This window comes from Panthera onca, chromosome B4 (genome assembly GCF_046562875.1).
Source record: "Panthera onca isolate mPanOnc1 chromosome B4, mPanOnc1 haplotype 2, whole genome shotgun sequence".
Taxonomy (NCBI): Eukaryota; Metazoa; Chordata; class Mammalia; order Carnivora; family Felidae; genus Panthera; species Panthera onca.
In genome coordinates, this window is record NC_138345.1 from 25,716,686 (window position 1) to 25,743,501 (window position 26,816).

The window sequence follows — 26,816 nt, forward strand, 5'->3', positions numbered from 1 at the left end:
GATTAAAAGGGTACACCAAATGTCTGGGAAAGCTGACAGAAGAGTCCAAACTGAAAAATATTCTTTACAGATTTGAAAATAAAAAGAAAAATATCCTTCGAATATCAAGACAAAAACACATATAAAGGAAAAAAGTTTTATTGACACTGGACTTCGACACGAACACTTTATGCCAGAAGTTGAAGGAGTAACATACTTGAGACATTCAAAAACAAAGTGGAAACCCAGGATTTTAATTTCTGACAAACTGACCCTCAGATATTAATAAGAAGACCATACACATACACAACTCACTCTCTCTCTCTCTCTCTCTCTCTCTCTCTCTCACACACACACACACACACACACACACACACACACACTCACGCAGGAACTCAGGGAAGATTGTTCTCATGAGCCCTACCCACGAGCAAGCTACCAGAGAATGAATTTCTGAAACAATCACAGAAGCTTCTGGATAAGGACTGTTATATACAAGAACTAATGATTACCAACCTATATACTTAACTGAGGTTACACGGTGAGGCTAAGGGTAAAATATAGATCTGGAAATGTAGCTTGAATACAAGTACCAAAATTAGGAAGAGAAGGAGGAGAGAATATATGGAAAATACAATAAGCTTGTTGGTTACCTTCCTGGTACTAACCAGAAGTAAAAAGACAGTACATCAAACTCGAAGTTGAGAAAAGCAGGAGAAAGGAGTTTCTATTGCTCACTGTTAGGAATCAATGGAAAGGACTGTCAGTACAAAAAGCAAAGTAGGGATCATAGCCTAACAGAGCTGTGGCAAACACCGGAACCAACCTGATGGGGCTCCCCAGGCCCAGGTAATTTGAGCATCAAAAAGAATGCCCGCCCTGAGTTTATGATAGTACTTAAAGAAAGAAAAGAAGGATTAGTGACTAACTTTGGAGAATGTGTGAATACCAAAAGAGTATTCTGCAAATTAAAAAAAGAAGGACTCAAGCATGTATCCTACTGCGCTGTATCAACTGTCTCAAAGTAACCTCAAAAAGAGAACTCTATCTCACAGTAACCTCACAGAATTAAGAAGGAAAAATTCTAACTACAAGAAATGAGTAAAGAAATGATAGTATAAAAGCAGCTGATGAATTACAATAATGCCACTAAAAAATATACTTAAAAAGTTTAGTGATTAACAGATATGAATCTCTTCTTCATCCTCAGATGCCTTAATGTATTTTGTTTTAATTAAAACTGTGGAAATGAAACAGAAGAGTAATCTCTAGAATGAATTTCTAGAAAAAGGAATTAGAACAAACTGGGAGACTGTGTAGGAAAGGGCCAGTTTGGGCCAGGGAGAACACAGTGACACTCAGGGTTCAGAGATGCCAGGCAGGAGGGTGCCAAACACCTAAACACACAGAGGGGCTCTTTTCCTTTCGCCCCCAGGCCGCAAATCCCAAGAAGTCACAGGAAAGAAGTCCTCTGAATTCTGCAGTTTGCAACCTCTCCTCCCATGACCAGCTGTGTGTGTGTGTGTGTGTGTGTGTGTGTGTGTGTGCGCGCGCACGTTAATCCCTTCACGCAAAAGTTGGCTTTCTCAATCTTGGCACTACTGATATTTTAAGCTGAAAAATTCTTTGTTATGCACAGGGGCTGCCTGTGCCTTACAGGATGTATAACAGTGCCTGAAGTCTCCAAGCATTGCAAAATCACCCCTTTTCCCCTTTAACCCCTCTAACAACCCGCCACAGTTCTAAGAAGAAGCCCACCAGGCACCAAGCCCTGCCCAGGCACAAAGAGCTTCAGAGCTTCCAATCAACCTTTTAAAACTCACTATTAACACCAGGCAGATGACCAAGAGTTAACAGACATTTGACAAAGCCTTCAGCAGGATAAACACCAAACAGGAAAAAAAAAATCCAGAGTAAATAAAGACTGTGAACAAAACAAAAGAAAATTTAAAATAAAAGCAAAACCACACGCTGAGAATCCATCAACCAGGAGAACGGCTTCATGTTAAAAGCACAGAACAAACCTGAGTCAGACCATGTGGGTTCAAGGCCAGCTCCACCACATAACTACTTGTATAACTTGACCCAAAGGCATACCTTGTTCCTCTAATCTTTAAAATGGGGATAAAGATTAGTACACATCTCTTAGGGTTGCTGGAAGAACAAGGTATTTAGAACTTTTAAAAGCACATGGCACATAGTAAGGAATCAATAAATAAGGGATCTTCTCATTTGGTTTGTTTCAATTATTCTTAAAAACATTTGATATTGTATCCATGGAATAAGACTAGGATGCTATGAAAAAGGAACAGACACACTCCAGCCTCCCTTCCCCCACCAAAAATTATTGACTTAAAATTATATCAAGTGATTTAAAAATTAAATAAAGCTGAAAAGTAAAAGTTGAGAATACCTCTCAGAAAGCAGTCAAAAGAAAAACAAAAGGACTACTAAAACCAGAAAGAGCAATATGCACTTAAAGAATTTCTAGAAAGAGGCCAGGGAAGAAAATTACTGAAGAAATAAGAACAGAAGAACACAAGTCTCCAAACTAAAAATGCCCAGTGGATCCAACCACCACAATGGCTTAGAGACTACTCCGAGCACGGACACTTCTTGTGAAATTCCTGCTTCAGCCCAGGCTTACCAGATTACTTTTCTTAAACAACCTTTATATGTCATTGAACTAGCTGAGTAGACACTTCTTAAATGAACCATCCCCAGAATGTGAGCAAACACACCCACTCCCATTATATACTCTAAGTACCCCACCCACTCCCATTACATGCTCTAAGTACCAAAAACCTGACTGTATCTCAGTTTACACATATTTAAGTATTATTTGAGTTTTGATTTCAAGAGTCATGTGGCTGAGGACCACCATGCCTATTTTTTGCTATTGTATCCCCATCAGCTAATACAATAAGCATTAAGTACTTTCATGAAATCACTGGTTCCTTGGAAATATAATACACGATCAATCGTAAATACCCCTACCACAAAGTTCTAAGGCTCTTTACACGACATAAGGAAATCTCACAAGTTTTTCATAGAGCTTTGGCCTGAGTTTGCTTCTTTTTATTTTTAATCCATCAGTGCCATAACTGACAAGTTGCTTGAAGGAAGTCTCAGGTTTCCTAAAGGAAGGAGCACCATCTAGTGGAAGGATAGAAGATTTAAAAAAAAAAAAAAAAAAGCAGCTTGAGGCAATTCTCTAAAATGACTAAGCACACAACAGTGACCTATAAAATATTTATTCAAACTAGAAACCGAAGATGTGTTTCAAGTTTTAAGTAATGACAATCAATTATCTTCTCTATAATTTATAACACACCAATTTAAATAAAATTTATAAATAAAATGTATTGTCGAGTGGTCAGTTAAGACCATCTAACTGAACTTTTTAACTGAAGTAAACACAGAAATGACAATGAGAAAAAAGCAATTAGGGCTGCAATATGCCAAAAGTGTAAAAGACACTGAAGTTACACTAATTGCATCTGAAATACGCTGTTCAATATAGTAAAGGCCACTTTTTTTTTTTTAATTAGGAAAGTATGTTATACTTTGATATTGAAAGCCTTTGATTGGTAAGTCAAAATGACCTCATGAAATTTAATAAGAAAACAAGGGAATATGAAAGTAATATAGACATTCTGGTCTTCCATTTTATTGGTGCCGAGAGAGAACCTGAAATTAGACAAGGTACGACCCAAGATGGCACACTCCACTGCCATTATACTGTGTCAGAAAAATCACATCAAATAGTGAGACCTTTCGCTATCAGCCCTTCTCAGGCCCGGCACAGCAGTGAGGAGGGAAGTACATGTCTATCAGGAAAGAACGAATAAAAGCTACAGTTCGGACTAGAAAATAAGGATTAGCTGTTTACAGTGCAACTCTCAGATCAATAGCAACCACTTTATGTGGAATGTTAATAATGGCATTTATTTTAACTTCTCCACGGCTAAGCTCTGCGGTCAGAAAAAACAGAATTAAAATAGAACATAAACAGTGGTCATCAACAACTCCCAAAGGTTAGTGGCATGTGAGAATGCAGCTTTATTTCCTCACTGTACTCTGTGGCCACCGCGTGTCCTCTGGGAACTCTCTCCACCTTCCTGCATTTCCGGACCCTGGAGAGAGAGCTTCTACTGTTTGGAACATCACCAGTCACCGAGGGAGAGTGGATGGGTAGAGAGATGAAGCAAACCGTGCACTAGATCTTAAAGGCTTCTGCTCTGCAGACATGCTTCACTTCTCCACACATTTTATTGACTACACAAGTCACGTGGCCATAAGTAACATAACCATACACGTGTCTGTGAACAGCATTATCACAGAATATATGGCAGGATGGATGGCAGGATGGACGGTAACAACAATACACAAAATACTTTTTTGATGCAAAGGGAATCATTTGACAGTAATTAATTTTGTATTACACACACAAAAACCTATGTCGTCACTTCTAGGTATTTTATAATACATTTCCATTAATGTCTTGATTCATAGCATTATACTAATGCATTTTTAAATATCATTTTGAGACTCCTAAAAGTGGTTATTTGAAAACGTTAAAGATTTTCCAAATATTTTATGTGAAATAGAATTGTAAAATCAATCTAATTCAATTTTTTTCCTTTGATGGTACATTATTTACAAATCATGACCACCAGAGAATACCCCTAGCTCCTACTCCCCTTACTGACACGTAGCAATATTAACAATAACTTTCTTTTTTAAACAGGTGGATAAAAAGATTTTACTTTATTGTCGTCTATCTGTAACAAAACGTGACTTATGCAAAAATGGAGTTGGCCGAACATGATTTTTTTAAAAACAGCATTATCAATTATTCACGAAAAACCGTAACACTGCAATAAATAAACCCAATGAGATGTGAGTGCCTATTCCTATACCCACAGCAGGCACTCAAGCAACCGCGAAATGAATGGAAAAGAAACTGGGCAGGACAGAGCCTGGAGGCAAAGTGCTGCCATCTCCTTTAATAGCAGTTTTTCTCAAACACTTGCTACGATTCTAGGCAATGTGGAACATACGGGGATAAACTGCACACAGATCTCCCGCCCAAAACAACTGGACTAAATGGACAACTATATCCATCGTTACAGTAGGTGCCAAAATTACATTATGTGTACATGCTTACAAATAAACGGGAGTATTAGATCAGTGCAAACGGTCCCGGAGGACCTCTCTAGAGCCAGCGTATAAAAAAATAAACCAGACCTCAGACTTGGCTGGGGACTATATACACCTCAGACCCTAATACATGCCCTCCATAAGACCTGCTGAGCTAAGGTTTTGTATTGGACAGTGGGTCTGTCAAGATGCTTCTGTCTTCTGCATTTAAGACAAAGAGACTGTGTATATGCATGCTTTAAAACAATAAATTAAGAGAGTAGCCTGAGCAGAGACCAGAAGATATTTACAATGCATATAAACAAAGATCCAGTATCAGAATACATAAAGTAATCTGAACAAATCAACCAGAAAAAGACAAATAACCAAAGAAAACTAACAGGCAGAGGATATAAGAAGCATAAAAAGGAGAATGGGGCAGCCCATAAACATATGCTGACCCTCTAATATTCAAATAAATATAAACTAAAAGGAGAGAGCATTTCAAATTTTGTATTGTTTATTTATTTTGAGAGAGGAAGAACACACAAATACGGAAGGGGCAGCGAGAGGGAGAGAGAGAATCCCAAGCAGGCTCTGTACCATCAGCGCACAGCCCGACGTGGGGCTCGAACCCATGAACTGCGAGATCATGACCCAAGCCAAAATCAAGAGTCGTGTGTTTAACCAACTAAGCCACCGAGGCGCCCCAAGGAGAGAGCATTTCAAATTGATCCTGTTGGCAAAAATCAAAATCTAACAATTCTAAGTACTGACATGGGCGTGAAGCGACTGGAACTCTCCTCCTACTGGTGGGAGTGTGATATGGTACAGTCTCAGAAGAGCAGACGTGTGCACCTCTGTGGCCCAGCAACCCCATTCTTTGGTGTAATATCTATAGAAACGGCCCCATATATGCACAAGGGGGGTCTACACAAAGGCTGTTTCCTGCTTCATTTTTAACACTGACATGGAGGTAAAGGTGGTTTCCAGATGAAGGAATCTCGTACCCATAGGACACCTTTCAATGTAAATATCCATCAACAAGTGAATAAGTAATTTGTGATCTAGTCTTATAACACCATACCAACAATGGAAATGAATGGATCAAAACTCTGTGCATCACCCTAAATATATCTCAACACGTATAACCAAATCTTTAGTAAAAAGTGAGCTGCAGACAGACAAATGTGTTAAGGATGAATCAAATGATAAAAAAGTCATAAAACATACAAAATAATACCACCTTTTTTTTCAGGGATTCAGACTCAAGACGGAAGTGACCTCTGGCCAGTGAGGGGAAAGGAATGTGAATGAGACGGGACACTCAGGCTTCAAATGAATCTAATATTCTTTCTCCGGTTGTGTGGTGACTGTCTAGGTGTTCAACATTTGTTATCTGCCGTTGTGCTGCCCAAACCATTCCGTAACATCTTCTAAGTGAAGGAAACATTAGAAAGCACTTTCAGCCAACTCAAGGAGGTTTTCACGAATTTCAAATCGCAGGCTGTTAATGTTCATTACAATTTTACAGAGTGAGAGCAAGGAAATAAAAAAACCAAACACGGAGGTTTATTAAGGCCAGCAAGTATCATCGTGAAAAAAAAGAAAAAAGAAAAAAACAAAACAACCAGAAATGTAGCCAAAGGGATACTGAAAAGAATAGCGCGAACCCAGAGACAAGAACCTTGCACGCAGCTAGAAGAAAGAGATAAAGAAATTAAGGGTGCTGCTGCTGCTAACGGCAACTGTGTGCCAGACTGTTTAACGTTTTTTATTTATTTTTGGGACAGAGAGAGACAGAGCATGAACGGGGGAGGGGCAGAGAGAGAGGGAGACACAGAATCGGAAACAGGCTCCAGGCTCCGAGCGGTCAGCCCAGAGCCCGACGCGGGGCTCGAACTCACGGACCGCGAGATCGTGACCTGGCTGAAGTCGGACGCTTAACCGACTGCGCCACCCAGGCGCCCCTGTGCCAGACTGTTTAAACCACGTTTCTCATATTCATTCATTTACTCCTAACAACAAGCATGCAAGGTAGGTACGACTATCATCTCCATTTTAGGTACAAGGAACAGGAGGCGCAGCGAGGTAAAATAACGAGGTGCTATGTTCTGACTGTCGGCACGATATTCTTGGCACAGCCAGAACCCGAGTCCAGGCAATGCGGCTCCAGAGTCCCAGCTCGGAGCTGCTACCACAGACGTGTGCTCACGAGAAGGGGAAGGCCGGGTGTCTGGACACACGGTACACTCCTCAGTACACCCAACGGCCCATAATTAAGGCACCGCGAGAGAGGTGACCAAACACAATGAGAACAAAATGACCACAAGAACGAGAGACAAGGGGAAAAAAGAAAGAGAGGCAGCAAAGGTCCGAACTTGATCTGGATGGATAGTGAAAGTTGTCCTGCAGGTCATGGGATTCCTCCCTCTAGAAATTACCTTTATTTTCTTCAGCCACATATTAGACTCCCTCTTTCATTCATACCATCGTGATTATTAGCCTAAAGGACCAAGCTAAACTTCAAGGAATGTTACCCAGCCTCTGTCCCCAAATCCCATGGAGTTGACACCAAAAGTTAATTGCAATCTATTCTAGATTTGGGGACACATATTCCTGAAATACTGTTAAAATGGTGCCTGGGTCTCCAAGGCAGGCCATCAAAGCACGTTTAAATGGATCGTATGAAACTCCACCTCAGCCTGGAGTTTTCTTTAAACAGAATTTGTGTCCCCCATACACCGTTTCACACAACCGAGAGAAGCATGGACCTAGCCTCTGCACGACCTGCCACATCCCATTCCATCCTATCCCTACTCCCTTTTTCCATCTGTGTCCACAACTGTGGCATATGTACTTTGAGAACCAATTCAGAACGTAGGGACCACGCTTGTGGCCCAAACACCATCCCGGCTACAAGACGTGAACTACTGCTTGCCCTGGCATTAAAGCAAGGCTTCCCGAGAAACTGCACAGTCCACAGATTGGTGTGATAAAGGGAGGTGAACCAGGGTACCGGAAGTGCAAACGCAGAGCTGCCCAAGCCAGTCACTTCCAGACACATACGATCTCCTGTGAGATGATGTGGCGAAACCTAATAAAGCGGGGCGCCTGGGTGTCTCAGTCGGGTAGGCATCCGACCCTTGATTTCAGCTCAGGTCACAATCTCATGGTTCATGAGATCAATCATGGTTCCACTGACCATTAAGATCATGGTTCGTGGGGCTCTACGCTGACAGCGCGGAGCCTGCTTAAGATTCTCTCTTTCTCTCTCTTCTCTGCCCCTCCCCTGCTTGCGCTCTCTCAAAATAAATAAATAAACTTAAAAAAAAAAAAAACTGATAAAGTGGGAGATGCATGTCTCTGTGGCCCAGCAAACCCACTGTTAGGTATACTAGCTAAAGAAGCTGGATATTTCCCCACTAGAATTCCTAGTCTCTGGAACTGGAGAATCACAGGAATCACCTTTTTCACAAGGAAAGGGAGAAAGTTACCGCCTTCCTGATTCCACCCAATTCTAGTGCATGAACGGTTCTCAAGTGTTTCGAGGTAGGAAACACCCCACATGCATTTTTACAAAGTGAACAGACTCCTTGTAATTAAACGATGAATAAATGCAAATTGAAGAGGTCTGTTCTGAAATTCAGTATATTTGAACAATCGTTTAAATCTCACGATTTAACTCTCAGAAGACACCGATCCATTACACCGAACACAGACTACAGTAGGACACAGAACACGGGACACAGTAGGACACAGCCCCGTGGAGCATTCACAAACCTGGCTTCCATTCACTCATCCCCAGTCCCACACAAATCTCAAAGAAGGGTTACATATGGCCTCTGTTTTGAGAGTATGAATTACAAAGGCAACAATTTACCCAGGGTCTCAGGAATTCCTATCTTCGGCAGACTTTACATGTTTCTGTGCCTGAAAAAATGTAAACTATAACGTAAGAAATAACTTTGTCTGGCTCCTCCAACAGAGCTGGCTGAACCATTACCTTTGATTGGCCAAGGAGCTTTACCAGCTGCTGATACCCAGTTCTCTACTTTTTCGGGCCAGGTGGCCATGGATCATTCGCAATGTCTGGCTGTCTTTTCCTTTTCCTCCCACCCAAGGCAAACAGTATTGCAGAGTCAAGTAACATAACCTCCCCAACGGGTTTACTCTCTGAACCTAACACCACCTCTCCCCTCTCAAACAGCACAATTTGTTTCTAACGAGCCCTGTACCCACAAGTATCTTATAAAATAGGTTTTCAGCCTTGAATCTGATTTACTACTATGAAAATATCACCTTTCCCCCGCCCAGTACGATGCTTTTCATGGCTTCTAGATTAAAAGAAAAGAGGAATCCAAAGTGCCTGCACAGAAAATCAGTTTATAAAACCACTGCTCAAAACGTGATCCCTCTTTTTTTTGTAGCTTGACTGGATCAATTATCTGGGAAATAACTCCTTTCCAAGCAAGTCTCCTGGTGCTAGTTATTAAGAAAATTGGAATTATTGAAAGATTAAGATCACACATCACCTTCAAATTGGCTTTTCATTTTCTAAAGTTTCCAGGTTGGAGATATAAAATTTTCTAAGTATATTCTTGTTCAGAGGTTGCCTTCTGAGCATCTATTCAAGACTTATTTTTAGACCCAGACTAAGAAGACTTTTACTTTTAAAACTCTACCTAAATTCACAAATATTAAAAAATTTACAGATTCACATTGATATGGAGATTTAAAATAAACGCCCACTAATTTATCCACCATCTCTTGCGTCCACTGGTCAATACTCTGCCCAAGATTTATCATATGTTTCATTAAAAACAAAATTGCAGGACATCTCTTTAAGAAGAGAAGCTATTTCCAATTCAAGTATAACTTGGTAGGGAGCTGGTGTTCCAAATACACAGAGAACTCGTTACAAATCAGTAATAAAATAACAACCAAATTAAAAGGTGGACAAAGAAAGACTTTTGGTTTCAGTTCAGCTAATTAAGCCGAATGAAAGTCACACAGCAAACTGCCACTGGGAAATCAGCAAGAACAGGGGAATTGAGAGATTCGTGGCCAAGATCAGCTTAGCAGAGGCAAAAGCTGCTGGAGCCAGAAACTTGTAGGAAAACTTAAATGGGAGTTCATATGCATTGATGGTGGCCGAATGTGGACTAGTTTGAGAGTTAAAAACTCCTGAGACCCAGTTGTCAAGGAGGCCTCTGCACTTTCCTCCCACCGCGTTCTCATGGTGAAGACAGGAAAAAAATCCTGTCTAGTATTTCAAATAGGAGAATGGAGAAATAACCGTTTCTTTTTAGTTTATTTATTTTTGAGAAAGAGAAGGAGAATAATTGGGGAGGGGCAGAGAGAGAGGAGGGAGATACAGAATCCATACATAGCAGGAGCCAGGCTTCAAGCTGTCAGCACAGAGCCCGATGCAGGGCTCAAACCCACAAACAGGGAGATCGTGACGCTTAACCAACTGAGCCACCCAGGCGCCCCAAGAAATAACCATTTTGAAATGCATAGGCCAAGAGCCTTCTCCATAGCAGAGGCCTGCCAATTAAGACAGGTTGCTTTACTAGACCCCTATCTGACCTGGGGAAAAAAACAATGAGGTCAACCCCAGCCCCTACTAGCCTTCTTGTCCCAACTAAGGAAAGAAAGAAAGAAAGAAAACAAGAGGCTAGGAAATGCTCCTGAAGGTCACCAGAGCCCAGGGACTCAGGTCCACTAAATAACTGACATTTAATCATGAGATCACAGAACAACTCACCACCAACAGGGCTCCAGTGAAACAACAATAGATTGTAACTGAGAGCTGCACAGCACAGACTCCCGGAGAGCTCCTAAGGAAAGCCAGAGAAGGGAGCAGGGGAGGGAAGAGACACACAGGTTTCTGAAGTCTCTGACACTGACAGCTAGAGCAAACTTTAAACACAGTCCAGCTCCTAACCAGATTAACATAAAAACTCACACTAAAAGCCTAACTCCGTCAGCTTCTATTACCCAATACGTTATGTCCAGCTTTGAACAAAAACAAATTTTAAAACATGATAAAAGACAAACACAGTCTGAAGAGATAAAGCAACCATCAGAACCAGACTCAGACAGGACACAGATTCATGGAACTAATAAATAGGGAGATTAAAATAAGTCTGATTAACATGTTAATGGCTCTAATGGAAAAAGTGGACAGCATGCAAAATCAATGTATAATGTAAGCAGAGGGATGGAAATTCTCAGAGAAAATTAAAGTGGGATGCTAGAAATCAAGAGCACTGCACCAGAAATGAAGAATGCCTTTGATGTGTTCATCAGTGGATTGGACATGGCCAAGGAAAAAATCAGTAAGATTGACAATATGTTAATGGAAATTCCCAAAACTAAAATGCAAAAAGGAACGAAATACCCAAGAGCTGTGGACAACACAAAAGGTATAACAAATACATAATGGAAACACCAGAAGGAGAACAAAGAGAGAAAGGAGAAGAAACATTCAAAGTAATGATGGCTGAAAATCTTCCAAAATTAATGATAAAAATTATAAACCACAGATCTAAGAAGCTCAGAGAACACCAAATAGACTACATGCCAAAAAAAAATCTACACCTTGCATTAATACTGAAACAGCAAAAACCAAAGATGAAGAGACTGAAAAAAGCCCAAGTGGGGGGAGGTGGGGAAACACCTTACTTACAGAGGACAAGGATAAGAATTACATCGGACAACTCATCAGAAAGCATGCAAGCAAGATGGAAGGGGTGTGGGGGAATAAAGTGTTAAAAGAAAAACTCACCACCTAGAATTCTGTATCTGGTGAAACTGTACTTCAAACATGAAGGAAAAATAAAAACAAAACACTGAAATAAGCAAACATAAGTTCAAGGAATCTGGTGCCCAGTAGACCTATCTTGCAACAAGTAGTGAAATAAGCTATTCAGAGAGGAAGAGAATGATAGAGGTAGGGCACTGAGAGAAGGAATAATAAACATAAAAAAAAATGTCTTTTCTTAATTGATCAGATAACTTCAAAACAGCAATGTGCTGAGTTATTTAAAAATAGGAGTAAATGAATGGATTAAAGCAATGTTATAAAGGATGGAAAATAGGAATGGGGAGTAGTTTCTTACAAGAAAGAAATTTTACTACCTGTGAAATTGAAAGTGAACCTAGATTAGTGGTAAATGAATGTAGCAAACTCTAGGGCAAGCACTAAAAAAAAACCTTTGTAAAAAAGTATAATGGAGGGGGCGCCTGGGTGGTTCAGTTGGTTGAGCATCTGACTCTTGATTTCATGTCATGATCCCAGGGTTGTGGTATCGAGCCCCATGTCAGGCTCCATGCTAAGCATGGAGCCTGCTTAAGAGTCTCTCTTTCTCTCCCTCTCTCTCTCAAAACAATAAAAATAATAAAGGTATAATGGATACACTAAGAAAGAATAAATTGAATCATATAAAAAGTCCAACTAAAAGCAGAGAGGGAAAAGTAAGAGAGGGTGATAAAAATATAAAAAGAACAAGTGTAATGAGTAGAAATCAGTTGCAAAGATGGTGAATATTAACCCAACTACATCCACAATGACTCTAAATGTGGATGGTCTAAATATGTCAATTAAAACAAGAGACTGAGAGAGTAGATAAAAAGGAAGATCCAACTATATGCTGTCTACAAGAAACCCATTTTAAATATAAAGACACAGGTAGATTAAAAGTAAAGAAATGGAAAAAGATAAACCATATGTATATTAACCAAAAGAAAGCTGAAGAACCTATACCAATTTCAGACAAAGCAGATGGCAGAACAGGGAAAACTGTCAGGGATAAAAGAGGGTATTACATAATGATAAAGGGGTCAGTTCTCTGAGAACACGTAACAATCCTTAATATGTATGTACCTAATAAGAAGAGTGTCACAATACATGAGGCAAAAATGGGACACCTGGGTGGCTCAGTCAGTTAAGCATCCGACTCTTGATTTCAGCTCATGTCATGATCTCACAGTTCGTGGGTTCCAGCCCAACATCAGGCTCTATGCTGACAGCATGAAGCCTGCTTGGGATTCTCTCTCTGCCCCAGCCCTGCCTGCACACACCTGCTTGCTCTCTCTCTCAAAATAGTTAAACTTTAAAAAAGAGAGAGAGAAAGAACTAAAATCAATAATTTAAGCTTCTACCTTAGGAAACTAGAGCAAGAATTGCGAGGAGAAGAAAGGAAAGAATAAAATAGCAGAAATCAATGGAATTGAAACGGGAAAACAATAGGAAAAAAAAAAAAAAAAACAACACAACCCAAAGCTGGTTCTTTGTAAAGATTAATAACACTGATAAACCTACAAGCAGGCTAGTCAAGAAAAAATGAAATTAGACACAAATTACTATTATCAGAAATGAAAGAGGAGTCATCAGTATGGATCCTATGGACATTAAAAAGATAATAAAAGATAATGAACAATTCTATGCTCTCAAATTTGATAACTTACATGATATGCACCAATTCCTTAAAAGACACAAGTGACAAAAACTCTCACACAAGGAGAAATAGGTGATCTAAATAGGCGTATTTCTAATATAGAACTTAAATTAACAATTAGTAACCTTCCAAAACAGCAAGCTCTGAGCCCAGATGGTTTCACTGGTAAATTTGAGAAAAAAAATTATACCAATCCTCAAACTCCTCCAGAAAAAAAACAGAATCAGAAGGTGCATTTCCTAACTCATTCTATGGGGCCAGCATTACCCTATTACCAAAACTAGAGAAAAACATTACAAGAAAGGAAAACTACAGACTGTATCTCTTATGAACAGAGATGCAAAAATCCTCAATAAAACATCACCAAATCAAGTCCAACAATGTAGAATATGAATTATATACCAAAACTAAGTGGGTTTTTTTTTCCCAGAAATGTCATATTCAGAAGTATTAATCACATCACATCAAGAGGATAAAAAAAAAATACGATCATATCAATAGATGCAAAAAAAAAAAAAATGCAACACCTATTCGTGATAAAAACAATCAGCAAACTGGGAATAGAAAAGCCTTCCTCAATTTGATAAAGAACATGTAGCAAATACCTAGAGGTAACATCATACTTAATGGTGAAAAACTAGACTCCTTCAGCCTAAGATCAGTAACAAGGGAAATATGTCACCTCTCACCATTCACATTCAATACTTAGCTAGAAATCCTAGCTAATGCTCTAAGACAGGAGAAGGAAATAAAAGGCATACAGATTGGGAAAGAAGAAGTAAAACTGCCTTTGTTCACAAGTAGCATGATTATCTATGTAGGAAATCCCAAAGAATCAAATAAAAAAACTCTGGGAACCAGTAAGTGATTATAGCAAGGATTCAGGATGCTAACTTAATGTACAAAAATCAGTTACATTTCTATGTACCTGTGTTCTGTGAAAGAGAGTTATATGCAAAACAATCTCCACAGGCCAAAGATGCTGTAAGACCAAAAAAACTGACAAGCCCAGCTTGATGAGAGATGGGTTTATTAAGAGGACTTATGGGCAGAAGCGTGTCTTGGGTGGCTGTAACATGAGTAGGTCTCCACAACCACACCTCCACTAAGAAACTGGGAAGTGCTGGGGGACCACCCGGGAGAAAATGTTTGAGAATCATTATCATATCTCCGGAGCAGATGAAGGACATTATGACACTATGCACCAAGGGTGTACTTAAGGGTGTGACTAGGCAAAAAGAAAAGAATATGGGAGGGAGCTGTGTTCCAGAAGGCTTCAGATCACAGACAGCTGTCAAGACAGATCTGTCCAAGACAGCCTTGAACTGGTTTACACAACTATCAATGAACAACTGGAATTTGGGAATTAAAACCGAAATATCATTTACATTAGCCCCCAAAACAAAAACTTAGGTATAATCTAACAAAATACGGACAGAATCTAAATAAGTACAAAAACTCTGATGAAAGAAATCAAAGATGATCTCAATAAACAGAAATTCCATGTTTACAGACAAGAATCCACAATAGTTTTATGATGTCAATTCTTCTCGACTTGATTTACATATTCAACACAATCCCAGCAAGTTATTTTGCATATATGGCAAACTGATTCTCAGGTTTATATGAATAGGCAAAAGACCCAGAAGAGCTGACATAATACTGAGAAGAACAAAGTCGGAAGACTCACACCAACCAACTTCAAGACTCACTACACAGCTACAGGAATGAAGACAGAGTCATACTGGTAAAAGACTCGATAAGTAGATCAACAGAACATAACACAGCCTAAAATAAAACCCACACAATTACAATCAACTGGTCTTTGACAGAGGAGCAAAGACAATCCAGGGAAGAAAGGCCAGTCTTTTCAAACACTGATGCTGAAAACAACTGGATATTCACAAGCAAAAATTTGAAGCTAGACACAGAAGTTACACCTTTCACAGAAATTAACTCAAGGTAGATCACAGAACTAAATGTAAATACAAAACTGTAAAACTCCTACAAGATAACAGAGGAGAAAATCTAGCTGACCGTGAGCATGGCAATGAGTTTTTAGATGCAACTCCAAAAGCCCAATTTATAAAAGAAAAATTGTTAAACTGGCATTATTAAAAGTAAAAACTTCTGCTCTGTGAAAGACACCATTAAGAGAATGAAAAGACAAGCCACAGATTGGAAAAAAAATATTTGCAAAACACATATCTGATAAAAGACTCATATCCAAAAAAGCCAAAAAAAAAAAAAAAAAAACCCAAAAAACACAAAAACTGTTAAAACTCCAGGGAAAAACACAGCTCAGTTAAAAAATGGGCAAAACATCTGAAGAGACACTTCTATAAACCTAAGACTGTTCTAAAAAGTAAAGTTTATCTTTTCAAAGGAATCCAATGAGCAAAAAATGGGCAAAGAATCCAGAAACAGACATTTCTGCAAAGAAGAGACACAAATAACCAATAAACACATGAAAAGATGGTTAACATCGTCATTCACCAGGGAAACGCAAACCACAACAAGGAGGTATCACGTCACACCTTCTAGGAAAGTTAGAAGAAAAAAGTCAGGTAAAAACAAGCGTTGACGAGGACACAGAAATCAGAAGCCTCACACACTCCTGGTGGGAATGAAATGGTGGGGCCACCTTGGGAAACACTGTGGCAGTTCTTCAAAATATTAAACGCAGAATTGCCATTTAACCCAGCAATTCCACTCCTAAGTAGGTACCCCCCAGAAATGAAAACATGTCCACATAAAAACGTGTATATGCACATTCTTTTTAAAAAATGTTTAACGTTTATTTATTTTTGAGAGAGACATAGCATGAGCAGGGGAGAGGCAGAGAGAGAGAGATGGAGACGCAGAATCCGAAGCAGGCTCCAGGCTCACGGAGCCCGACGCGGGGCTTGAACTCATGAACCGTGAGATCGTGACCTGAGCCGAGGTTGGATGCTTAACGGACTGAGCTACCTAGGTGCCCCCGTATATGTATATTCTTAGCAGGATTATTCATGATAGGCAATAGGTGGAAACAAGCCAAATGTCCAACACTGTATAAAAGGATAAACAAAACTGGTATAGTCATACCATGGAATACTATTGGGCCATAAAAGGTATGAAGTATTGTACATGTTATCATGTGGATTAAGCTAAGTAACAGAAGCCAATCACAAACAAATCTACATGTTCTATACTCCACTTACATGAATTATCCAGAATGGGTAAATATAGAGACAGAAAGTAGATTAGTGGTTGCTTAGGGCTGGGGTGGGGAAGGGTAGGAGGACACAGGGATTAGGGAATGTCAGTTACCTGAGATAGGGGGTTTGGGGAGGTGATGAAAATATTCTAAAACTGATTGCAGTGATGGCTGAACAATTTTGTGAATACCCTTAAAACCATTGTGCATATACTTTAAATGGGTAAATTGTATGATATACTGTAAACTAGATCTCAAAAAAGCTGTTATAAAAAGTGTTACCATCTAAATATTAATGACTCCCAAACAGTTGCCAGATTTCACAAATATAAATACAGCATGGTTCATACTTAGACTAAAAAAAAAAAAAAGAAAAAAAAATACTGTTCATTTTGAGTTCAAATTAAGATGGAGGCCTCGGATTTCATGTGGCAACCCTACTCCCAAATCTATTATCTCCAACCTAGAACATCATTATCCTCAATTCAGGATCTAGGGGTCCAACTATACAGTAGCCAGTTCTCTTTGGTTATCCCCCAAATATCAAATGAACATATAACTAAATTCCCCTTTCTTCTGAGGAGAGATTCAAAAATACGTTAAGAATTGGTAACTTAGGGCTTGTACAGATCTCCTGGAGCCCTCTCCTAACCCCTGATGGCCTGGCATAAACAAGCTGGTGGTTGGATTAGGGGTGTGGGGGTGTCCGGGGGCAGAGGTCAGCAGTTGTTTACCAAGGAAGGGGAAGAAGTTTCCATATGTTAACAAAGGGCAGGCTTGCTGGTGAGGACAGGCTGAATATCAGCCTCCCTTTCTCCACACTAAAATCACCTCCCCTCTCTCACATCCCTTCCCATCTCCATAGCACACTAATTTACTTCTTAAAAAAAAAAAAAAATGATAGCTTCATTCCCCTGATTTAAACCTCTCTATGCACTGGGTCCTACTGCGTTGGGATAAAGTCAAAGTCATTCAAGAATGGGTCTTGGCTTACCTTCCTCGCCACACTTTGCATTGCTCCCCACACCTTTCCTTACTCCATGTACCAGCCCAGAGAACCTGTCAGTCTCCATCCTAAAGGCACAAGGCTCCATCTTGCCTGCAGGTGTTTGTGTAGATTATTCCTTCTGCCTAACCCTGCCAACCCCCCATAAATTCTTACTTGAGCAATGCCTAGTCAACATTCAAGTTTCACCTTGAAATATCAAATGCTCCATGAGCCTCTGGATCCAGTGTTGAGTTAGGCACCAAAAAAAGCTCTACACATAAAATGGGATGCCTGGGTGCCTCAGTTGGTTAAGCATCTGACTCTTGATTTTGGCTCAGGTCAAGATCTCACAGCTCCGTGAGTTCGAGCCCCACATCGGGCTCTTTGCTGACAGCGCAGAGCCTGCTTGGGGTTCTATCTCCCTGTCTTTCAGCCCCTCCCCTGCTTGCTCACTCTCTCTCACGTGACTTAACCACAGAACACTGTAACTGCCCATCCCCTTGTCTATAACCCCTCTGGGACACTGGAGACTGCAAGCTAGGGACTGTCCAACAGAAAATGGTAGCCCTATTGGCCCATACAGAGTGTGGCAAGAGTAAGAACTCAACAAAGACAGGATGATGAAAACATCAAAAGTTAAAATTATGTAACTAAATGTTGCAAGGGTGTGGTTGAGTGTTATACCATTACTCTTTAAGACCGAAATCACAGAAATACTGTAATTAAGCCACGTTAAAAAACTTTCTTGGGGCGCCTCGGTGGATCGGTCGGTTGAGCATCTGACTTGATTTCAGCTCAGGTCATGATGTCATGGTTGTGAGATGGAACCCCGTGTTAGACTCTGCACTGACAGTGTGGAGACTGATTAAAATTCTCTCTCCCTCTCTCCCTCTGCCCCCTCCCTTGCTCTCGCTCTCACTCAAAAAACAAAACCAAAAAACTTTCTTAAAAATAATCAACATGTGTTTTGTTGAAACAATTTGGAATCCCAAAAAAAGCTGCTACCTTTTTTTCTCCTGCTCGTACATGTATATGCAACTATTTAAAAGGGTAACGAAAACATCCGCAACTATTTAACAAAAACTGTGATATTCTTTTCCTGGAAACCGAACACAATTGTGAAATACAAACAAAAATTTCTTGAGGAAACAGAAGTAACAACCTTGTTTAAAATAAACATTTAAGCAAGTCTTTATGCCGTATCTTGTTCTAAACTAAACTTAGGGACGCATGGGTGGCTCAGTTGGTTGAGCACCGGACTCTGGATTTCAGCTCAGGTCATGAGCCCAGGGTTGTGGGATCGACCCCAGTGTTGGGCTCCAAGCTGAGTGTGGAGCCTGTTTGAGCGTCTCTTTCTCTCTTTCCCCTCTACCCCCACCCCCCTGCTTGTGCTCTCTTTCTAAAATAAAATAAAAAATAAACTTAAACCAGATTACAAAAACACATACATCACAAACAAGTAAAATAAAATGTAAAGAAATCTCAACAGAAAAAAACCACAGTGGTAGAAGATAAATTTAGAAATGAGATAGGGACACAAACTATATGCTGCACGGTTCTATTTGTACATGATGGGTCAAAAATGTGGCTCTCAGGGTCCAGGGGTGGCTCAGTCGGTTATGCGTCTGACTCTTGATTTCGGCTCGGGTCATGATCTCACGGTCGTGAGACTGAGCCCCACGCCGGACTCCGTGCTGATTATGGAGCCTACTTGGGATTCTCTCGTACCCTCTGCCTCTCCTCGGCTCTCTCTCTCTCTAAACCGTGGCTCTCTGCTTACTGGTGGTCTACCACATTCACTGTGTCATGTGAACACTGCTATCCTTGTCGTAGAGCCACGGCTTCTCTAGGGTATTTCCCACATCTTCTATCAGGACCGCCTTTCTTCAGACACTTCTAAAATCTCATGCTCACAGTCCTGATTATCCACCTCCTCAGTTTAGGAGTTTTTCTTTTTAAAAAATAGCTGCGGCTAACACTCTCTAGGATCATAACACTTCCTTTCCGGTGACAAGCTCATAACTACAGTATCCCTGCCAGAGCACCGCTCGTGACCCTAACTAAGGTGGCACGCCATACCTGTCACAGGCTGTTAACGCCAAACTGCGTCCTCTTAAGCATATTTCACGTTAGACTAGAAAGCTACTCGCGTTTAAAACCGTGCGATGTTATAACAACCTTTTTTTTTTTTTTTTTTTTTTGTAAGCATAGGGTGACCGCTACGAAAACTCTGTGCTGGAATAAAATCCAGTTTTGCCTGTACCTAGCTTTCAATCACATCCCGGCAGCTACAACTTCAGGCAAAAGAGCCTAACATCAAAGCACATTTTGATTCACTCTGAAACACATCTTGTCCGATTCCTTTTGCTCTACCAAGATTTATGGACAAAAGCTGGAGGCTTCTATCCTCCAATAGAGGCACTTGGAATACAGTTAAGCGGACTGTTCCAGTGTTTAAACTGTGATCCCATGAGCCTGCCTCCTGGAGGCATTTTAGACTTTACATACTTGAAAATGAAGAGAATGGGTCAGTCAAAGGACACACTCGAGGTGTGCATGTGACAGAAGCTGGGAAGGGGGGTAACCAGTTAGAAACAGAGAATGGAATTGGGGGGGGGGGCACTGTAAACCTCACTTTAAAAATACATTTTATAGTAATTACTGAAAGACATTTGCAATAGTACACATGTTACTGTGCTATTTAAATACTGGCCACGTCAACCTGGAATTAAATTCCATTCGCTGTTTTTAATAAAATCAGACATCAATAACTGTATGCTCCCTAACCACTTGTTATTCGCATTTACTTTGAAAAACCATCTATGCCTGAAACTCAAAACCTAGTGTAACTAAGATTTTTTTTAAGTTTATTTATTTATTTTGAGAGAGAGAGAGAGAGAGAGAGAAAGGGGGGGAGGGGCAAAGAAAGGGGGGGGGGGGGGAGAGACAGAGAATCCCAAGCAGGCTCCACACTGTCAGCACAGAGTCTGATGTGGGGCTCAAACCCCCAAACCATGAGATCATGACCTAAGTTGATATCAAGAGTTGGATGTTTAACCGACTGAGCCACCCAGGCGCCCCAATAACTAAGATTTTTTTTTTAAAACATTAGTGTTCTTTTAATAGAAATCATACCCATCTCTGTCATTACTTTTTGGTCCTTTACATACTATGATATTAATTTTGTTAATACTTAATGCCTGCTTATACTTGCCGAACCGATGTAACTATTCAGAGAACTAAGCGCTTCACTCTTTTATCTGAAACTCACAAACGGTCTTGTCAACAGATACCACAATTTCCATTTTAGATAGGTAAGGAAACTGAGACAGTAGCCACATCACAAAAGCATGCCTCATTTTGGGCAGGTTTATTTAATGATTAAGGGGGGTGATGAAGTCATTTGAAATCCGTCTTATTCCATCTAGATCAAATCAATTTGAACAAATCCATAGGTATCTAACTTCCAAACATTACACACAGGAATATTTTCATGATTGCCTCTGGAAATCATAAATGTCATTCAATTATAATCTCGAGGCCACTTCTGACACACCCCAACAGAGCAACTGAACTCCCCCAAATTTTTCAGAACACAAAGATAAAGATACCTTGGCGATTATATGAAAACTAAATGAACAAAGCACGCTAGTCTTTAAACGTATTGCTAAGAAGACGCCACTTCTCAACATTTTCATTTCCTGAGAATTGCCACCTCTTGAGGCGCGCGAATTTCAGCAGATTAGACAAAATGTACTAAGAATTATTCTATCCTGTGAAGCAACAGCACTTCAGAAGTGGTTCATTTTCAAACACTGTGCATCAGCAAGAGCCTTCTATCACGACCGGCAACCATAACAAATTTAGCTGAATTCAGTGTCGGTCCAGCTGGAGCTAAGGCATCAGAGGGGTCCATCTCCTACAGACTCAAGCAGGACTCACAATTTTTTTCAGCTTGAGTTAAATGAAAGAAAATGCAATTCATATTTCCAGAAGCAAAAGTGGCATATTTTCCAGTAAGCTTCTTGTTCTCATTTTACTATTTTAAGAGCTCTGATCACTCCCAGGGTTGCTGTGTGGCAAGATCTCATTTCTGGTGGCTGATCAATTTCCATGGCCTGATGCTTCACCAAAACCGTCTCCAGAAACTGTTTTTACTCGCATTTAGCATCAGGATATTTATACACAAAATACCATTTCAATGGCGTTGCACCAAAAAAGAAACAGCTTGCTCGAATTTCAGTTGACTTTGTTAAAGGAAATTATTTTAAATTAATGTGGCTACTGAACCACTGCCATCCTTAACCTCAGAAAATATATTCCTTCTAATTTTTGCTGTGAACACTTATTTATTCGAGTTAAACTCCAGCTCATGACTGTCGCCCATAAAGAGTCTAAACCTTCCTGCTACTATTTCATATTCTTTTTCTAAACAGGGCAAGCACACGTTTGCTGCATTAGCATGCACAGCTAGATCACCACCATTAAGTGAAATCATCTATATATTTTTGGTGGGATCTTTAACAACTTCCACGCCCGTCAGGGAAATGGAACAAGGCTGTTTTGTTTTCAGACAGCAACAATCTGATCTCTGGTTTACTAGATGGCGCTCAACATATTTTTCCATATGTTTTTCCGCAAAGAGAATCTGACATCAGCATGGTTTACCTTTACCAGTGAATGCAGGCTTTTTTCACCAAACATGTCCCAGAGGAAGGTCAGGTCTTCCTGGCTATCCACATGTGGCTGCAGCTGGGCTGGCAAGGCAGCCAACAGCTCATACAGACCTATAAAACGAAAATAAAACACAAAGCGTAATCTTAGAGTGATCTCATTAATTTCGCTTTAAGGTGTGTGTATATGACAGCTGGAACATGTCGTTTTTACTGGATCTGTATTCTGGGCCATCAAGCAAAACACTTCTCCAAAGGAGCCAACGAATCTTTTGGATTTTTAAATTCCACGCAAGTGTGTATCAACAGGCGAGTTTTTACCTTTGAATTGTCAACATTCTACAGCCATCTAAGTTTACATAACCCGGGACAGAAAATGTCTACAAACGTTCAAGAAAAAAAAAAAGAAGAAGAAGAAGAAAACGCATACATTCCTTTGCTTAATCGTTATTACATTTCCCTCAATGTTAGCCAAAGAGTGAAATGAGTCATGAATAGGAAAAACTTCCTTAGAAGAGCAGAAAATTGATAGAGTGGTCCATTAAAAAGGTTTTGCGGTTTCCAAATAGTTCCTAATAACATATAGCTTCAAAAACATTTGCATTATCTAACTTCCAAAATCAAGTTCTAAAAAGTGAGACGGATTAAACCACACTTGGTGTTGCTTTGATGTCGTTGCCCATTTAAAACAACGACGACAAGCTACACAGAACTTAGTTGAAATCTGACTCTAATCTGAGCATATGGGATACCCCCTGAAAGAGTTAAGGTCAAAGACGGAGGTCACTGGAGGCACTGCTCACTAGAAGCTTCCTTGGGGTAGACAGTAGCACAGTGTTCCACAGTAGCGTACTACATAAACCATCCATCTCCTTCAGGGGCCGTCAGACGCCTGTCCAAGAAATGTTGCGACAGTGCCTGCCCAGGACTCTTCAGGGAGGTGACCTGGCAGAAGTCAGTATCAACTCATAGCACATGCTTCACTTTCCAGTGGGATTACATGAGGTAAAAAGGACAAACTTCCTTTTATTTCTGTCTGCTGTCTACAAAAACACCAAGACCTCCTGGGATCTACAACACACGGGACTGTTGTTATTCCTGCTCTGAATAAGTGCTGTTGTTCATCAGAGGGACAGCTTTACAAGATATTTAACTAGCAAAGAATCGTCAACTATGGACTGCTGATTAGTATACCTATTATCTTCCAAGAGCATTATAGTATTCTGATAATCAATGATAATTCACAACCAAATGTATGAGTTTTCACTTGGAATGTCAGATCTGTAACTTGAGAGATTAAACTCAAACATTCCTGGAGCTGTATGTGGCCAAAAAGATCTAGGATACCCCAGGAAAAAAACAAAAACAAAAAACAAAAAAACAAACTTACCCCAACTACATTCTTAAGTATTCTTGATGGTTTATGTTTATTCCCTTAAAAACCTGGCATCTTGCCTGAACTAGCTCCTATTCATAATTTAGGAGAAACATTTTTAAGGTGTCTCAACCTAATTCAGTGTAAAATATAGGTCTCACTTTACACAGATACATACATACCCACAAAATAATGACAATCGCCAAGATCAGTGGTTAAAGTCAGAGGTTCGAATTTAAAATTATGTAAAGAGAAGGTAGAATTTCACTATTTTATTATTGATTTCAGAGGCAGTAAAACTAGTTCCTTACTCCTTGGTAATACGGTTAACTAATGGTACTAATTGAAATGGAATATAATTTATGAGGTACAGTTGTTGGGGGAGGTTAAATGAGGTAATATATTAGAACAGTCTCTGGCACGTGGTGAATACTCAACCTGTTCCGTATGTAACTCAGTGAGTTTCGGCCATTGTTGTTATTGATTATTACTGTTAGTTGTCATTACTATTACGGAAAAAGCAAAACTCTGGGTCAAACAGACCTAGATTCAAACCCCAGGTCTATACTTCATTATTTCACATAACTTACCTAAGCCTTGTTTCCCTCACATGTCGAAAAAGAGACAGTCATCTGCACATGTAATAAACAGAAAAAAACAAAAACACACAAACATGCACACGTACACAAATAAGTGCATGTGATACAGGTGAAGTCTGAAGGTTAATGGATTCTATCAGTGACAACTTGCCCACTGTGATTACTATAGTTATGCAAGATGTTACCCCTGGAGGAAGCAAGGTCAAGGGTACGTAGGATCTGTATTATTTCTTACAACACGTGCATACACAATTACCTCAAAATGAAGTTGAGACAAAAGAAGATATTATCATAAATACAACTGTTATAAGAGTTGAAGGGAACCGTGCACATGGCAGCACTGAGCCCTGTGGCTGGTGCAGAATAGGCATTTGATTTAAATACACACACATGCACGCACCATTGCAATGGTTCAAAGTCAAAACAACAGAAAATGTAGGTATACGTTTCCCTGGACACAATGCCAGACTCAGAAATAAAACCACCCCAGTCTTTTACATATGGAAAGTGTTAGCTTTACCCAGTACTGCTTACCTTTTTGTGGGAATAAACCATATTCTGTTTAAATTAAAATAATTTCTCTGTTAGCAGTAGCTCATAAACCTGAGTTTTCTGGGTTTTCCTAGCTTCATGCAATCCTAATTTATACGCCACCTAGTTGGGTCTCTAGAGATGACAGTAGTCCCTACTCTTCAGCTCCCACAACTGGTACCCATGGACCAAAGCCAAGAGAGACAAGACAGTGCCTGCCAGAAATGAAAGAGGGTGAGAAGAGCTAGGAAGGTGGGGCAAGTGGCCTCAACGCAGGTAACACGGACAATCGTTTCCTCTCATAGGCATCACAGGGGCCCCAGAAACCACTGCCGTCCATGGCGAAAACCAGGTCTGTGCTCTCACGCGTGCTTTTTTATATTTTAGCTCCTCGAGTTCCAATAGCGAAGAACACTATGAAATCCAAATGTTTTTGGTCCTTGAGATTCAGAGAGCAAGTAATGAGAGTTCAAATAACAAGAGATATCTTGAACAACCTTACCTAAATGTACATGGTCCCTGGGCAAAGGCAGGGACTACCTCCCGTGTAGTCATTCCAGCCCACGAGGGCTTCATTCCAGGCCACCTTTATGGTACCTATGAACCAAGCACTGTTCGTGGCTCTAAAGGTCTAAGATAAATCAGACACGATCCCCGTCCTCAGGACTGTACAGTGGAAAGGACAGGCACACACAGATCTGTTATAAAGTACAGAGAGGGGTTAGACTGCGTGGTGAGGCAAGGAGCAAGGAGACATCAGGGAAGGCTTCAGCAAAGACCACCACCCGAGTTACATCTTTAAGGTCCATGTTCCTAAGAATCAGTATTTATGAATTCTCACATTCGGAGCACTATATTGGTTCCTGAGGACAGGTAGGTCCAGACTATGCCACCACCTTTACCCCAGAGATCTTACAGCTTCGATAACAAACAATACCTGTTGTCTACTCTCCAACAAAAGGCAACCCTAAATATAATGATCTCCTCTATTTGTCCAAGATTCAAAACGTATTTTCTTCTAAAATAAACAGACGTTCAAGCTGCTGATGCAATATTCAAACACCGCATTACTTGTCAGGGATGTTGATAAGATGCCCATGCCCTGCTTAAAATATTTAAATTATAATTTGATTAGGAACACACATTTTGAATTACCTATTAAGTACAAATATGGTAATTTAGATATTTGGGTTTTGCCCCGCTTGCATATTTCATACAACCATTTTGTTTAATTCCTTCACAATGACTTCCTCATCATCAGTGCCACTTGTGGAGTTGAAGAAGATCATTTTCGCTTCTAGTTACTTGAGACACAACACTTTTTTGAACGTGTGGGAGATGTCATCGCTAAGGATCCGGGTAAAGCTGTTGCTTTTCCACCTGTCCTGTAGTTTTAGGTTTTTGATCTTCACAACAAAACCATTAACCTATTCTCTAAGTATCTTTAACATTTGCAGGTGTGAGGTTTTTAACCCCTCTCCAAGAAATAATAACGAAGCCTCGTTTAAACTACCTTGTCTCAGGGCACCTGGGTGACTTTGTCGGTTAAGCATCCGACTTCAGCTTACGTCATGGTCTCACAACTCGTGAGTTCGAGCCCTGTGTCGGGCTCTGTGCTGACAGCTCATAGCCTGCAGCCTGCTTTGGATTCTGTTTCCTCCGCTCTCTGCCCCTCCCCCGCTCACACTCTGTCTCCCTCTCTCTCAAAAAAAAAAAAAAAAAAAAAAAAAAAAAAAAAAAAAAAAAAAAATTAAACCTTGAAACTATCCTGTCTCTTTAAATCAAGAACAACAATTCTGTCAAGTGATGTCTCAATGACTCCAAAAAAATGGGAATTTAGGTTATATGAGAATAATTGTGGCTTC

The 26,816-nt window shown here is 40.1% G+C and overlaps 1 protein-coding gene across 2 annotated transcripts in view; it reads right to left on the reverse strand.

The window, feature by feature from the left end:
* Positions 1 to 26,816, reverse strand: part of MPP7 (MAGUK p55 scaffold protein 7) — a 210,770-nt gene that overhangs the window by 155,128 nt on the left and 28,826 nt on the right. Inside the window, exon 2 of one of the 2 annotated variants that reach the window (XM_078450316.2) lies at positions 22,448 to 22,560. In XM_078450316.2, the coding sequence (XP_078306442.1) occupies positions 22,448 to 22,560 (113 nt within the window). Of the gene's footprint in view, positions 1 to 22,441; positions 22,561 to 26,816 lie in introns of both variants that reach the window. The other variant, XM_078450315.2, reaches the window with a different exon arrangement.